A 17,248-nucleotide genomic window follows, 5' to 3' on the forward strand; every position below is an offset into this window, starting at 1 on the left:
ACTGCTGGAGGCTAGGTACCAAGGCAGGAGGACTCGGCAGGGGCACTGCTGGAGGCTAGGTACCAAGGCAGGAGGACTCGGCAGGACTGGTGACTAGAATCTGGGTAGTTTTGAGAGACAGGTCAAAGAGCAGAACCAAGGTGCCAGGTTAACAGCAAGATGACAGTGGTCTGGAAAGAGCAAGGGGGAGAAAAGTCCCAGCTTAAGTTTTCTGCCCTGAAGCCTAGCAACATAGTGACCAAACCCCAGAAAGGGATAGTAAAACACAAACAAATGAAGGGGATTTTGTTCCTTTCTTAGAGGTAAAAAGTAAGAATTAATTTCTTTTTTTTCCATTTTTTATTAGATACTTTCTTTATTTACATTTCAAGTGTTATCCCCTTTCCTGGTTTCCCCTCCAAAAAGCCCCCCTTCCCCCTATCCCCTCCTCCTTCCTCAAAACAATTAATTTCTAACTCAGTCATTTGGTGACATTTTTCTGCCCACTGCAAGACTCTCTTATAATCTTGCACATAGTAAGATGATATACTGAACAATAAATTAAGCTTACAGTTGCTGTATTTTAGGTAAAGCCGGGAGACCCTAGAAACCCATAAATATTTGGAAATAAAGAGCCAGGAATTCAAATGAGAAACATCTGAATGTGCCCATCCCCCTCACACACGCAGCAGGAAAAATTAGTGACAAGAGAGGACATAGTGGAGAGAAGAGTCGGGAACACTGAGGCCCCAATGGCTGTGGTTAGAGTGAGTGGAAGAAAATTGGACATTGGAGACAAGAGAGAGACAGGAAGGAGGCTATGCGTAGAGCAGATGCTAGGCCTGTAGGGAAAACTCCAGACTCACTTATGGTGGGAAGGAGAGAGCAGGCCAGCTCAGCAGCAGTCAAGTGGGGTCTTGTTGTTGTTACTGTTCTTAGGGACAAACTTAGGTAATTGAGTAAGATCCGCCATGCCTCTTCCCCTGACTAGGCACACAGATGATTACAAACCTGCTTCGGATGGTAAGGGCCAGTGCCCAGCAAGCCAGAAATGACTACTGCCCACTTCATCTTGCTATGACTACTGCAAGGCCCCCTGTTGCCTGCTCTTTCTGCCACCAAAACTACTAGCCATCCCAGTAGCAGCCCAGGAACTGCCCCCTCCCTGGTCCTCTGAAGCATAGCTATGACTCCCTCTACATCTCTCAGATTCACTCGGACACTACGGGGCTCTGAGTACTCTGCATTTGGTATTAAAATGCAGAATCTGCAAGTGTTTTTCGGTTTCATTAGTGTATGGCAGATGCTTTCTCATTGTAGTTAATTAGCAGTTGTTAGACCCTTAAACAGCCATCCAGACATGACACTAGTACTGTCACCAAGAACAAGGGAAGACACCTCAGAAACGAGAGACCAGATAAGTTGCCCATAGGAAACCAAGGTTAGCCAGCAGGAAGGAGAGCTGGACAGCTAATGCAGTGCCCAGCTCCGCTCTCATCCAGTTGGTTCTCTCAGGAGTCTTCAGGGTACCAGACATGCCAGGCTCTGAGCTGGAGACACACACAGTTGTCCCAAAGACACGTTCCAACCCTCAGAGACAGTGCTGCCAAGAGATACACTAATGATAACCTATGCATCTGTCACACTTCAAGCTATAGCAACTCAGAAAAACAGGCTGCTGTGGCAGCATGGAGATGGGGAACCTGTCCAAGTGTTATTGATCAGGCAAAGTCTTTAAGCAAGTAGCACTCAGGCCAAGAGCAGAGGGGTGGGGAGGGTGGCACAGCAGGGAGTTTCATCTCCTTCTGAGTCTCTAAGCTCTCTAATTTGGCCCAAATGAAGCACTTACTCCAGCCCCTAGCAGGACCCCTTATGTGCCCCATTGCTGGGTGACCTTAGACATACGCTTCTCAGTCTCAGGTTTTACCCCTGCACCCTGCATAGGCATATGCAGAGAGACCAGGAGAAACCAACTCTCTGCAGAACCACACTGTCAGGCCTGGAACTTTGTACCCTCTGGAGGGAGGAAGCTAAGTCAAGAGCAAATAGAAGTCAGAAACTAAGCACTGCTTACTTCTTCTCAGTAATAGCTTGTCATTGCTTCAATTTAACCTTTTGTCTTAAAAAAAAAAAAAAAACATTAATTTTTTTTTTTTTAAATCTGAAAACCAATACAAACAAACAAAAACTACACCTTTAGCCCTGCCAAGGCAGAGGCTGGTGGATCTCTTGAGTTCAAGACCAGCCTCATGTATATTGTGATTTCCAGGCAGTAAGAGCGACACAGAGAAACCCTGTCTCGATAAACAAAAGAACAAACAAAAGTTGTGTTGAGGCTGGAGAGATGGCTCACTGTTCAGGCTCCAGAAGCCCTCAGTTCAGTTCCAGTACCCAAGTCAAGTGGTTTTACAACCTCCTATTACTCAGACTCCAAGTGAGTCCACATTCTCCTTCCGCCTCAGAGGGCACCAGCACACAAGTGCATAGACTTACACACAAATAAAATAAATGTTTTTAAGCTTGTGTTGAAGGTAGCTACTAAAAATATGGACAAAGCCATTCTTTAAATTTTATCCTTTTAAATACTTGTTGCTTGGTGTGAAAAATATTTTGTCTTACAAAGCAATAATGCAAACTGACTGTATGTAAGTCCTCTCTCATCCATCAAATGCATACTCACTAATGCCTTCCTGTCAGAAACCCTCAGATGATGCAGACTGTGTTCTTTATGTAAATTTTGCGTATCTTTTTTGTCATTGTTTTGTCTTTGTTTTGTGATTTCTCTGTGTAACAGCCTGGCTGTCCTAGAACTTGCTCTGTAGACCACGCTGGTCTAGAACTCAGAGATCCACCTGCCTCTGCCTCCCAGGTGCTGAGATTAAAGATATGTGCCACCACTGCCTGGTTTAATATCTTTGTTATACCTTAATGAGAAAATGAGAAAGCAGATTAGTATAGCTGGCTGATACATTTACTTTTTTAAACCTGAAATCTTAAAAATCTTTACTCAGAAAATCAGAGTGAAAGCACCACGTTACCACATCTGTAATCCCAGGACTCGAGCCACAGAGGCAGGAAGGACCAGGAGTTGGTGGGCACAGCATCTTCAGCTACATGCGACTGTCTCAAAGAAGGGAGACCAAGATAACTGTCTGAATTGTGCATAGTTTACTGCCAGAACCCCACCCCCTGGCCAGTGTTGCAGGAGTCTGAGGAGGACCCCAGGATTCTTTTCCTGCCATTTATGGTACAGGATTTTTATGTATGCCAGAGAGAAATAGTTCCATTTTACTTTATATATTGTCAGATTATAGAGCCATGGAGTTGCTCTAAGTGAGGATGTGTTTAATATCTGTCCATCCATTCATTTATTTATGAACAAGAGAATTCCAGCTGAGGTGCAGTCCTGGACTGTACACTCGACACTGAGGAAAGCCTGTCCCCCTGACCCTATGGCTTGGAGTTGAAGCTGGATGCACAGAATACCAAGGACAGAGAGCTGTGTGAAGAATGCTTTTAACGAAATGTTAAAACAAAATGACTGCTCAGAGAATCCCAGATCATGCAGGCGGTCGCCAGCACTTAAGGAAAGAGAGAAGAAACTCACTTTAAATGGAATGCATAAGAGTGGAAGAGAGTGATAGGTACTTGCCTGCTCCAGTGTTAGGGTGAGATGCCACAGAGAGAAATCAGAGGATTTTCTGCAATTTTGATTTCATACTGGCATGAAAGAGATGGAAAAGAAAATTGCATTGCTGGAAAACGCCAGGGTGTATTTGTTAACATTGCTATGGTGTACTGTATTTAAAGCAAAAATGTAATTGCTGTAATTTATCACGTCTGGCTATTAAAACCTCCATAATTTAAAGATTTTAATCATTTGCCACTTTTGCGCATAGTGACTTTTCATAGAGGATGCTGTGACAATTCTGATTTTTATCAGCCTTTGTATGCTTTGTAGTAGCTCCTAAGCGTCATTAGTATGATTTTAGCATGCTATTGTTTGCATAACTAATACAAAATCCTTGTAGTTTTTCCTTTGGGCTATTCAAGCAGTGCCCAGAACTGCTTTATAGTCGCTGACCCTAACATGAAAACGCAGGCTTGCTAGGTCCATCTTAATCTGTCCACATCTTTCTAACTCTGTGACAAGCAGGGTGGGCTGTGCCTGTCCTTTAGATGTGGAAAGTGGATTCTTCTAATAACCAGAGACTCTTGAAAGTGTCTCTGCCTTTGAAATGAGTGTGTGTGTGTGTGTGTCTGTGTCTGTGTGTGTGTGTGTGTAATGTGTGTGTGTGTTCATTTGAATAAAAATGGTCCCCACAGGCTCATATATTTAAATGCTTAGTCATCAGACTCATAAGCTGCCATCCAGGCATGTCCTGTCTAGTAGTGTTATTCACTTGAACCCTCTCTGGCTGGTAGGAGAAGGGTAGGAGGAAAGCAGTCACACAGTGCAGAATAAAAACGTCCCAGGAATAAAGATGGGCAGAATGGGTAGGAGGAAGTGAGAAGTCAGCCACGGGCAGGATCATGTCCCCATGGTGTGTGTAAGAAATAGAAAATATGGCCCATTTCAGTGTAATGTGTGGGCTCTATCCATTCACTCCATCCTAGGGGAAGCTGGAACTTCTGTGGATTTGTGGCACCTCCTAAGACCAATCGGTGACTTTATAAACCAGAGGACACAGGAGAATAGTATGATGACCTAGTCCTGTGTGTATCTATTAAAATATAGCATTATTTGAGAGAGAGATGGGAGTATTCATGTATGCATACATATTATCTTAGGCACTGTTCTGTTGCTATGAGAGACACCATGACCAAGGCAACTCGTACAAAGGAAAGCATTTAATTGCGGATGGCTTACGGTTCAGAGGTTTAGTTCATTATCATCTGGTGGGAAGCATGGCAGTGTGCAGTCAGATATGGTGCTGGAGCGGTAGCTGAGAGTTCTACGTGCAGATCCACAGGCATCAGGAAGAATACCACTAGCCTGCCTTGGGCTTCTGAAACCTCAAAGCCCACTGACGCACTCCATCCATAAGGGCCACACCTACCCCAACAAGGCCACACCTCCTAATCTTTATAAGTAGTGCCTCTGCCTGCTGACTAAGCATTCAAATGCAGGACCCTCTGGGGGCCATTCTTATTCACACACATGCATGCGTGCATACACGCACGGACTCACAAATCAGGAATCATACTCCAGACCAAGCACATACCATTCAGTGTGATCGTGGAATCATGTTCAAAGAGCTAGCTAGCTCTTCTCTTTACTGACATATCAAGAGTTTTGAAGTCCAACTCTTTGAAGGAAGATTTAAAGTTATTTGCTTAAAGTCACTGAGCCAGGCCCAGGGCATAATTCATCACCACACCCGCTATTCCTTCACCATCTTCTTCCTGTCCTCGTCCCCCAACCCTGTCCCCTGCAGATGACTTTCCAATACGTTGTCTTCCCTCTTCACCCCAGTGTAGGATCCCCGGCTCATGAGTAAACACGTCTCCATTCTGCAGGTGCAAAGTTCCCCATTAAGTGGACGGCCCCCGAAGCGGCCCTGTATGGAAGGTTCACAATCAAGTCTGACGTGTGGTCTTTCGGAATCTTACTCACAGAGCTGGTCACCAAAGGAAGAGTGCCGTACCCAGGTAAGGACACAGACATGAGAAACGGTTTGTCTGTCGAGTTCTATTTTAACTTCATTTTACAGGAGTCTTGCACAGCTGCCTTTCTAAGCCCTGTGCTCAGCCTTCTGCCAAGGTATTTAGCCAGGGGAATGCAGAACTAAGAATTACCGTGACCTGTACACCAAATTCAATGTGCTAAGCAGCTGGTAGAAATGTTCCAGTTCCCACAGGTCATGGAATTTGTCCTGTCTCAGGAGGTGCATGTGTCATGGCTCCCAAAGCAGAAATGTCCCTGGCAGAGCCTGTGCCCAAATGGAGCTGGGAAAGAGAAGGAGAAAAGGTCCCGTTGCCTTTTGATCTCGTTGTAGCACTGAGCCACAGAGCAAGCCTGGCAGGAAGATGCCCATCCTGTTCTCTCTGAGGCTCCAGCCCCAGATGGCCCCAAGTGGAGGTGCAGGAAAGGCAGTTTAGGCTGACCAACCCGTTCTCTGCCTGTGGCTGAATGGCCAAGATACACAAAAGGGAGTGTGTTATGAGGGCGCGGGGGCCTCTGGGAGCCTGCAGTTGTTCTGGGCTGTCAGATGCTCCTTCTGTGAAGAAGCTGTGGGTTAAGGTTACCCATGCTTAAATTCATTAACTTAGCCAGACGGAGACATAAAGGACACGCGCCATTTCGCCTCCACACTTTACTGGTTTCAGGGCAGGGACGGTCTGCTTTGTGAAATGTTAAGGACATATTTTTCAGTTACTGCTGAGCAAAGAAAGAGCATAGCTGGCTCACTCCCTTCATTCCCTGCCTCTTAAAAAGGAAGAAAAGAAAAGGCCCACAGTGATGGCACCGATAGTAGAGATTAATGAGGAATGTAGGGCTCTTGCAAATCCTGGGCTTGTAATCATATCTCTGCAGTCAGAGGAGCCAGAGAGAGCCGATTAATTTGTAATCCCTTTGTTCATTTTGTCTGATTGTTTCTGGTCATCGTCAGAGAACAGAGAAGTGTTCATAAAGAGCCTCTCTGTCTAGGCTAGCACAGCCTCAAGACCTCTAAGGGAGGAAGGCTGGCACTGAGGCAGAATTAACAAAGTGCCAGTCTCTGAAGCCCCAGCCCAGCACTGGGAGGTGTGGGTGTGTAAGTCTTCTTTATTGCTACTGCTGCTGCGGCTGCTGCAGCTGCTGCAGCGGCTGCTGCTTCCGGCATGCACAAGTGGGCAGACACTCTGGGAATAGTCAACGGGCAGAGAAGAAAGGGCTGCCCAGGAGGGGGTGGGGCCCAGCAGGGGTGCTTTTGAATTGCTTCTCAAGGATGAAAATATACCATCTCCAGGTTTTAAAAGTGAGAAGGCACTTTTAAAAAATTATTATTGTCTATATTTTGAACTAATTTCTTCCTGATCTCCCCAGGTTTATAGACACCCGGTGTGTTAAAAGCAATCACAGGAAAAGGTTAATGTTGTTTTGCATTTCCGTGAGGCTTTCTCTCACAGTAACACAAAGCTGCTTTTTGTTCCTGGGTCTCACACACACACACACACACACACACACACACACACACACACGGAGGCCAAGACAAAGCGGTGGGTGTGGGGGCTGAGAAGAGGAAGCATTTGGAGACCGGGGTTTTGTCAGGTTGGGTTTTAGCACAAAGAAAATAACCTAGGTTTCCAAGTCTGAGTGGATGCCTTCACTCAGCATCATTTTGTGTGGCCTGGCCTGGCATTTGTTCCCTTGGGAAGTAGCACAAATGAGCCATTCAGCTCTCAGGTGGCACTGATGAGTTCCTGTCCCCGAGCAGGTACTATTCGAGCTGGAGGGAAAACCATGAGCCAATAAATAGTCCTGGTCTCCCGGAGCATTACTGTCGGGAGGGTGTTTGTGCCCTGCTGATGGAGGGTAGGTTACTCAGATGGGCATCCTGGGTGTGCTCCCCGACCTGAGTTCTCATTATATGGCAGAATCGGGGACACAAGGTAGCCCCTTCATTGAGAGACCCACGAAGAGAGCAGAGGAGTTAAGTGAGAACTGGGTCCAGCATAGTATGTGTATTTATTATGCCTTCCATGACTGCAGCTGCCTGCAGGGGCCATGGGCAAGGGAGAAGGCAAGTAAATGAGAGCACGGAGAGCAAGAGGCTCGCTCACGATGAGCAAGATGTGTCCTGCCTGTCACCCGGAAAAGCTGTAGAGACTGTAGGGAGGATCTGAGGCGATGGATGAGGTGACGTGCTTGATGGCCTTAGAAAGGGGACCAAGCCAGTTGTGAGGCCTGTGTGCTGCCATGAAGAGCCATTGGAGCCTGGCAGGTTGACTTGATTGCCCAGAGAGCTGCCTGCAGCACAGAGGCTATTCCAGACCTCTTCTCATAGCCACGGACACTGCTTAGTTTTATTTTGTAACTCAGCTGTTCAGTTGGGCTTCTGAATGTGACAGAAACTCTAAAGGAGAAGCTCCTGCATTGAGATTATAGTTACAGGGTTGCTAACCTAGCAGAGGGGAGCACTTCCAGGACACAAACCTTTTCATTAAGCATTGTCCACATGTCACCATGGTTGTCGGTGTGACCCAGTCGGCCAGCCTGTGCTGAGGGCTCACCTTGCTTCAGCCCTCCTGCACTGGATCTCCCATTCCCTGCTGGTGGGAGTCCAGGAGAAAGTCCAGCTCTCTGTTTATCAGATGCTTCCATTATGCACTTTGACACACTAGTTTCTCAGCTGCCTAGAACATACTTTCAAGTAATTCTCTTCTCAACAATGGAAGGTGGTGGTAAACTTGCCTGAGTTCTTTCATACCTGAGAATGGCCCTTTGTCCCCACGTCACATAGGAAAGTGCTCTGGCTCGTGACAGTGAAAGGAGATGGGGGCTGACTTACAAATGAGCTTGGCAAAGATTCCCAGACATTTCCACCCAGCATGTAAGTCAGTGCAGTCAGTGTAGAAGTGAGCCTCGGAGGAGAACTGAGTGATGCTAGAGGCGTGGCCAGATGAAGGGCAACCTAGCACTGAGTAGGCGCTGCTGTGTCCTCAGGCTGCGCTCACTGAACTGACCAGAGACGGAGAAAGGAAAGGAGGACACACTGAAACTGAGCAAGGCCTTGAAGCCGTAGAGGAATATTGAAGTATTGTCCTGAGGTTAAAGGGAGCTGGTCAGCTACCCATCCACTTCCAAGATGGGTGACAGAGACGGACACCATTGCAACACACAGCTGCAGCCCTGTGGGCTAAAAATGGGGTCCCGCATCCTGCCCAGGGCTCAGACTGCTGGGTGAGGCAGGACATGGGAAGTCTGACTTCGTGCACCCCATGCCACTGTCAGGCTGTGAGAAGCTGCAGGACCCTGCTCTGGGGGCAGGGAGGCTCATTCTGAGGTCTCTGCAGACCTGCTGGAGTTGGCTTGGGGTCCCCGGGCCTGCACAGAGGCTGAGGACAGCAGGTTCTAGCTCTTGGGTACCACAGAATGCCTCAGAAGAGCTGAGAACAGAGTAGGCGGCCTTAGGGGCTGGCTCTGGAAAAGGGCGGGCAGAGAGCTCAGGCTGGTTCCCGAGGGGAGGAGAGTCTTTGGCTTGCTCAGTGGTCAACTTGGGTTGGTGAAAACGGTGGCTGAGAATGCAGAGAGGCCTTCTGTGTGAGATTAGGTTCTGCTCTTTAGAGGAAGACCTGGTGCATTGTTCCCCACTGCGGGTCCCCCCATGGTCTTAAGGTGTTTATTGTAGAAAGGCAGAGAGAAGGAAGAGAGTAGGGAAGTAGAGACCGGCCATGGCCACATTGTGGGGAGGGGGGTGCGGAGAGGAGAGCAAGAGGGCAAGAGAGAAGCAACCCGGAAACAGGAGTAAGAGAGGGAGTAGGGGGCAAACATCCCCTTTTATAGTGGGCCAGGCCTACCTGGCTGTTGCCAGGTAACCGTGGGGGTGGAGTCCAGACAGAATACCAGGAGCTTGGGGCCCTGTGTGACTGGTGGCCACAGAATTATGGAGCTGGGGCCTCATGTCAGGAGCCCAGTGTCTGGGGACATGGCAAACACTTTCTGTCCCTTGCAGGAACACCTGCTGGGTCTCTGGGGTTTAAACCTAACTCAACCAGAAAACAGGCTGCCTTTCACAGTCCCACACAGCCGATCATTTGTGCCATCCTTGCTGGAGTCCAGCCTGCTTTCTGTATGCAGCGCTTTAAGTGTTCTCTGCATGGAGATTAGAACTGTATTTAGGCTAAGGGATTGTTGTATGTGCGCGATGGTAATGCTGGCGCCAGAGCTGTTTCCTGAGCTTGCTGTGTAAAATCATAGCTTTGCATTTTAGCATGACATTTCACCTCTAGAAGCTTTCTCAAATTCTTTCCCCCTCCGCTTTCCCTTCCCCTGCCTGTATCAGGCTGTCACCACTGGGTGGTGACCTCCTAATGGAACTTCCTGCCGCCGCGCCCCCCCCCCCTTCCTCCCCTCATCCTCCACCATTTTGTCATTGTCGCCAGCAGAAATGTTATCCTGGAAAACAGATGAATTATCTCACTCTGGCCCTGATTAAAGATGCCAAGGGCTCCCCTTGCCCTCCAGATAACTTCAGAAGGCCACACCCTGCACAAGTCCACAAACACTTATTGAATGCCTGTTATGCATTGAGTGCTTTTCCGGACCCGAGGATTATAGCAGTGAAGTAACATGAGAATTCCTGCCCTCAGGAGCGTTTTGTCTTGAAGAAGATGGGCAACACAAACCAACGAACTACACTCACCCTGGCTAGTAGCATTGAGTGGAGCAAAGAGGAGTGTGGTGAGGAGATGGTGACAGTGGAAGTCACTAAGAGGTGCTTGCTGAGTATAACTCTGATAGGAGCTAGCCTTGGGCCAGGTGGGTGTTTAGGGGCACTGTGCCACCTGCAGGTAGCCAGGGAGCCAGAGGACAGGAGTGGTGGCATTGGCTGGCAGCTTGTGGGGTTGCAAGCAAGCATGCTTTTTACTCTTTTGGTTGGGGTTTAGATTTGAGCTTGTATTCTCGTTAAAATGTTTCTCCCTTGCCTTTCCTCCTTCCAGGCCTTCCTAGTTACCTCCACACACATACTCTTTCAAAGCCATAGCCTCTTTTTTCATCAGTTGATATTGCATGCATAGATGTGTCTGTATATACATGCATATATATTTCTAAATACAGCCTGCTGAGTCCATACAGGGTTGCTTGTGTCACCATTCCACACTAGATGACAAGTTGGTGTGCTTTTCCCTGGGGAGGGCCACCTCTCGCTCCAGCTTCACTCAGTTGCCTATAGTTTTTGTGTAGGGTTCAGGCCTCATTGGGCTTTTTTTCCCATTCAGTTGACATAACCATTGATTATGATCCTTCGTCGGGTCATGTTTAGGCAGTGATGCTGGTAAGACTTTACAGGCATAGCTTCTGATGTTACTAGGAGACAAAACCTCACAGAATGCTGGTCCCCTGGCTCTTACACTCTTTCTGCCTCCTCTTTGCAATGTCCCGAGCCTTAGGTGTAGTTGTGTATTGTAGGTGTGAGTATTCTCCTAATGTGTGTGAAGTGAGCAGTGCTGAGGGAAAGGTTTGACTTAGGATGTCTCTGCTGTCTCTCTCCCTTTACATCTTGGACACACCAAGGAATTTGTCTATGACAGCATCTCACTGTGTTAGCCTAGAAGTGGCTATGTAGACCAAGCTGGCATCAACCTCACAGAGGTCTATCTGCCTGCCTCTGTCTCCCAAGTGCTAGGGTTTGAGGTGTGCTCCAGTGTGCCCAGAATGTTTCTTTCTCCTTCTGTCTGGAACTCCCAGCAGCTCTGCCTTCCTTGAGAGGAACGGGGCATCTTCCATGTTCTGATTCCCAGCAGTGTCTGCCCACAGTAGACTCTGTAGAAGCAAATAAAGGAGTGTATGAATAAAAGGGGAGACATTTGAATTTAAAAAAAAAAAGGAAGACTCGTAGGTTTTTAAACATTTTTTAAAGCTGCCCCTTAGCCTACAGAACCTTATAACTCTGCCCCGTTATCCTCACATATGGCCGACACGGGGTGAGTGTTCCCAGCTACAAAGTAGCCTCTGTCCCCAGAGTTCTGGGAAGTTGACCCCACGTTCAAATTTCATATTCCAGTAACCCGATAGGCAGAATGTCCTGGCCATGCCTGGCCATGCCAAGCCATGGCCCTTGACTGAACACCTGCTTGGGTGCTGGCGGGATCTGGCAGAGCAGGGCTCTTCTCTTAAGCAAATCTGTTTGTGCATTTGAAGCACCCTCAAATCATTCTTTCAGCAAGTGTCAGCTGCTTAACTTCCTTGCGCAGAACTAGTCACTTGGTAATGACCTGGGGGGTAAGGTGAGCAAGCAAAACTGCTCACACCTCCTGTAAAGAGCCAAGCACCCGTTCTGCCCCTTTGCCCCACCCCGCATGATCACATGCCGTAAAGACAGGTATTATTGTGTTCAAGCTGCTGACAGGGGCAGACTCCCTCAAGGAGGCAAGTGTGGACTGTCCAGGTAGAGGGGCCATGGGAAACAGTCTGAAAACAGCTAACCTTAGCAGTACATGACGGGTCCTCTGCCTCCCCAGCCCATGGGCCCCAGGGCCAAAGCACAGCCGTACACTGTGTTCCTTCAGAGAGCTCGGAATGCTGTCTCCTCCCCTGCAAGGTTTCTCTTGGCTGACATGATAAGAGTAAGAAAGGATAGGAGGCTGTGCGTGAAGCTGGAGGGCATAGGAAGGGGCAGTCTCCCAGTACAGCCTGAGCGCAGCGCTCTGCTGCTGTTTGGTCTTGACTGTGGTCAGGCCCCTGCCTCCCACGCTGGCACCTTCACCCTCTTTTTTTTCTCTTCTCTCTTCAGAGGACAGAGGAGTTCTTTATAGCACTGTATTATCAAAAGCTCAGGCTTGTAATCCCAGCACTTGGGAGACAGGAGCAGGATTATTACTGTTAGTTTGAGGTCAGCCTGGGCTACATAGCAAGCCCTTGTCTCCAAAAATAAAGAAAAAGAAAACAAGAAAAGAAAAGCCCAGAAAATATGATGCTGCATTATCCACTTCAAATCACCTTTGTGTGCCGCAGCTCTCCCGACCGGCATTTCTGATTTTATTAATACGGCGGTTTTAATAAAAACTGCTGCCCCAGGTGACTGGTGAGGGGGGTAACAGTAAACAAAACTAGTAATTATTGCCTTCTCAGGGTCAGTGCTTCATCTCCATCTGTACTCTCTGGTCAGTATCCCTCTGCCCCACATTTGTCCTCTGATCCATGGAGTGGCTCTCCAACCTCCTGGTTGTTCCTGTAAGATAAGAGAAAACACTGGGTAATCTGGTAACACATGCAGCGGTGCACTGCAGGCTCGCTGAGCAAGCACCATTAACTCCACTGTCCTCGCTCTCAGCACCCGTGTGGCAGCTCACAACAGCAAGCAGACAGATGGGTTTTTAAGAGAGCTTATACAGGAAAGCAAGGGGCCTCAGACAGAAGGCCCCATCCATGCACAATATAGTATCATTCTCTTTGAATGAAAAGCTCAGCTCGAAAAAGAAATTTGATATCAGATAGCCTGAGTATCATCCCCATTGTTAAAACATTTATTTACACTGTGCAGTTGTCCCGATTCCCACAGCCATGGTGAAGTCCACGCGTGACTAGAAAATAAACCGCTAACTACAGGTATGTCTGCTCTGAGGTCCCTTGAGAAGCCACACAAATGGGAAGCAGTAAAGTATCAATACTTCTTTGGTGAGACCTTGTCCTAAGGTGATGGATAAGGTGTTCTGTTAACAAAAGGAGACGCTGAGGCTGGAGCAAACCAGGTCCCCTGCCAAGAGGTACAGAGTCTGGAAGTGACATCTGTTCAGCGTTCTGCCTGTTGAAGTGGCTTTTGTTTCTTTCTTCAAGAGCCAGAAAGAAAAGTGAGGAGGGTCTACTGAGTTCTTGGACAGCTCAAAGAATAATACTGATGCCTACAAGGAGAGGAGAGGCCAGGACCCAAAGGATAAGGGAAAGAAAACATGGGTACCTATGACGGTCTGTGTGGCAACTGCACAATGTCTGGGTTTGAAGGAAGAGTTGGAGCGCTGACTTCTTGTGTTTGAGAAGGAAGCCAGCAAAATGACTCAGAAAGAATAATACAGAGATCATGTCAGGAAGTGAGTGCAGTCCACTTGGCCAGAGGCTCGCAGCTACAGTGTTTTAGGCAGAAGGACTGGAGCTGTTACAGCCATGACCATGTTTGAAAACATGAAAGAAGGAGTTCAAGGGACATCTCCGAGCAGCAGGTTGTGGAGTTCTGTGAACTCAGGGCCATCACCTGGGTCCTCGGAAAGAGTGGAGAGATGCTGTTCTCCTGAGCTCCGGAGCACAGAGGAGAGCTGAGACCAAACTGGGTAATGGAAGGGTATTTTTTTAAGAATATTATCATGCATGGTGTGCTTAATTGAAGTACTGTTTATGAATGGCAAACTCACTGAGTCCTTGCTGAGCCAGAACATCTTGACCATTGCAAAGGTTCACTGAGGAAGTGGCAGGTTTGTAGGGCCACCCACCCACATGTTTCTGGCCTTTGGTTGGTTGGAAGACAGCTATTCTGTTGCACTCGTCACTCAGCCAGTTGCAGTGTCTACTCTTTTGGCAATGCTGCCATTGGTATGTATCTGTTTCAGCCAGTGCGTAGAATTGTTCATATATTCCCTGGACTTTGGGAGGTCTGGAGAGAGCACATGGAAAAATAAAAGGAGAAATGGGGTGGGGGTTGGGTGCTGCAGGAAAGGAGGCAGCAAGCTAAGAATGCATATCAAAGCTGACAGTGTGTAGTTGCAGGCTAGTCCAGTCCTCACTCTGCATATACTGAGTATACTGCACATACTCTGTCCCGTGGACGAAGGCCTTCTTAGCAAATGTGACATGCTGTTTTGGGTTGTCACATCTATATCACATCACGTCCAAGACTTGGGTGGAGCACTGGAAAAATAGGCTTGACCCAAATGGCCAGTTAAACTTTCCATTGGCAGAGACTGAATTAAACGTTTCAAGAAAAGAAGTATTTCCATTTGAGGAATTTGGATTCTTAATGAAATAAACCATTTACTGACGAAAGATTCACGGAATCCTGGGAAAGTAGTTAATTGAATTCTGTGGTGCTGTGCTGTGCACTCAGGACCAGGTTAAAGCCTTGAGATGTATTTGGGGAGCGGTTGTAGGTTCTCCCTAGAATCTGGCTTCTAGGGAGAGTCTCCTGTCATAGCTCTGAGCTTCAGGTCTCTATGGATCTTTCCTCCAGGGGCTCCTGGCAGGAGCCAGAGCAAGGGAGATTCCTACAGCCTCAAGCTGTGTAGTTCCAGAAGCACCATGAAGCTAAGAGGTTTATCTACTTCATTGTGCAGCAAGGAATTGCTTGAGAGGATACCAGTCCCTGTGTATGCCTGTGTTCTTGTCTTGGCCCTATAGGCTTCCTGGAATAGAGAGAGGTGGCTGTCTTTGGGCCCCAGAGTCTCAGCTAACCTCCTATGGGAGCAAATACACATTGGAATCAGACCTTGTTTTAAAGTCGGTGCGCTGATGTGTTACATAACACAGAAGGAGAGTCTGGGATGGAACATAGGAAGGAAGTGCCATCAGGGCTTCACCACACAGAGGGTTTATGGCTGCTTCATGATGGTAGACATTTCTAATCCCAGTCCAGTGTGTCTAGCCACTTTTGACTATTTAGTTACCAGGTAAAAGATACACACAACCTCTCTATTTAGAGTAAGCCTCAATCAGCACTAGAGCTGGGCAGATACCTACCGTCTATGCTATTAGAACCTACTTTCCTATCGATAACCCTGAGTTATTACTTACTGTTTCATTTGCGCTGCACTTAATTCCAATTGGCCAACCCTCAGGGCCACAGTTTCAGGCCTCCTAACCCATGGCACTTCTCCTTCCTACTCCACCTTCTCCTCTTCCTCGTTCCCCCTTGTCCCCCACCCCAGGCCCAGGAAACCTGAGCCCCACCTATGTCCAGGTCTTGCCTCCCCTACACACACACACACACACACACACACACACACACACACACACAGCATTACAATAGACAAGAAGACCAAACCTCCACAGGTTCAGGTCTGTTATTCTGCCAAGTGACATTTCCTGAGCTTACTGGGGTTTGGAACTGTTCCTGAGGACAGGAACTGTTCCTGCTGGCCTCCGTCCCTTCCCTTTCTGTCTGGAGTACCTCAGAAGAGAGCTGCAATCCGTGTACCTTCCCTTGCCTTCAGCTCTCCATCCTAGATCCTGGCTCCTCAGTATCTGGAGGAGGAATTGAGCTCATTGGCTGCAGGGAAGACCCAACAGGAAAAGGTACTCCCACACTGGACTCAGCATTCTCCCAAGGCAAGGGGATTGCCTGGCTAGAGTGAAATTACTTGGTCATATTAAAGGTCTACTTTAACACAGTCAAAGGAATGCTAAATTTTGTCACCACCAGAAATTATAAGTCCAGAGAATAAAAAAAGCATCCTACAAGGACTTAGACAAACAAATGACTAAAATAGTTGTCATCCAGGAAGACCTAGGTAGGATAGGTCCAGCTTCAAAGATGAGAGCAACCCAGAAGCCTGGATGCTCCCTCCAGAGGGAAACAGGAATGTGACCTCTGGCTAAGTGACAGGTTCTGACCCAATGGTCACCTCCCCCAGAATTAAAGAAGGCTGTGTTGAATATTATGTGGATTCCTTACTAGTGACAACCCTGAGTCTCATGCTGTAAATTACAGCAGATTCTTGCTGCTGTAAACTGACTGTCAGGAGTTAGGGAAGATTTTAGATGTCAGGCTCACAAGGTCTTAGCAGAGGGAGGGAGGGGATAGGAGAGAGAGAGAGAAGGAAGGGAGGAAAGGGAGGGAAGAAAGAAGGGAGGGAGGGAGGGCAGGCAAGGGAGAGAGTACCTGGAAGCAGCTGAGAAGGGAGCACACTGAGTGAGACCTGGTTCAGCTTCCCATGATGCCTTCTGCTGTGCAGCCTGAGAATGTCAGCATTAGGCAGCTCCTGCAGAGGGGCAGGGAGGTCTCAGATGATAGATGGCCGGGTGCTGTCATCCATAAGCAAAGGCCCCAGAGACACCCTGCCTCCCTGTCACAGTTCCCAAACCTCAGAGCACTGTGAGGGTCACCAGGCCAGATGGTGCCAAGCCCTGCTGGCATGAAGGCAAATCTCAGACACCATGCCCAAGCATGAGGAAAACTGACATTCACTGTAGCTCTGCACGTAGAAGACCTGTTGCTTTTATTCTACAGGGCATTTGTGTGCTGTAGTCATACAAAAATTTCCTTTTTAATTTCTTTAAATTTACATTGGTGTTCTGCCTCCATGTATGTCTCTGGGGGGAGGGGGGTGTCAGATCCTCTAGAACTGGAATTACAGACAGTTGAACTAAATGCCATATGGGTGCTGGGATTTGAACCTGGGTCCTTTGGAAGACTGAGTCATCTTTCCATCTCCCGAAGATTTCTTTTTAATTGTGTTTCTGGTTAATTGTGTAAGGATATATGCACGTATGTACCAGTATCTCCTGAGTCCAGAGGTGTCAGTTGCTCTGGAACTGGAATGACAGGCTGCCTAGTATGTATGCATGCTGAGAATTGAACTTGGGTACTTTGCAACTTTAAGCAACATTCTAGCAACATTAAACCACCTTCCCCTAGTC

The 17,248-nt window shown here is 47.8% G+C and overlaps 1 protein-coding gene across 2 annotated transcripts in view; it reads left to right on the forward strand.

The window, feature by feature from the left end:
* The window catches only part of Fyn (FYN proto-oncogene, Src family tyrosine kinase), a 193,269-nt gene that overhangs the window by 173,763 nt on the left and 2,258 nt on the right, over positions 1–17,248 (forward strand). For both annotated transcript variants that reach the window (XM_021173874.2, XM_021173875.2), the window contains exon 13: positions 5,500–5,631. In XM_021173874.2, coding sequence (XP_021029533.1) covers positions 5,500–5,631 — 132 coding nt within the window. The remainder of the gene's footprint in view (positions 1–5,499; positions 5,632–17,248) is intronic.

Source organism: Mus caroli, chromosome 10 (genome assembly GCF_900094665.2).
Source record: "Mus caroli chromosome 10, CAROLI_EIJ_v1.1, whole genome shotgun sequence".
NCBI classification, from domain to species: Eukaryota; Metazoa; Chordata; class Mammalia; order Rodentia; family Muridae; genus Mus; species Mus caroli.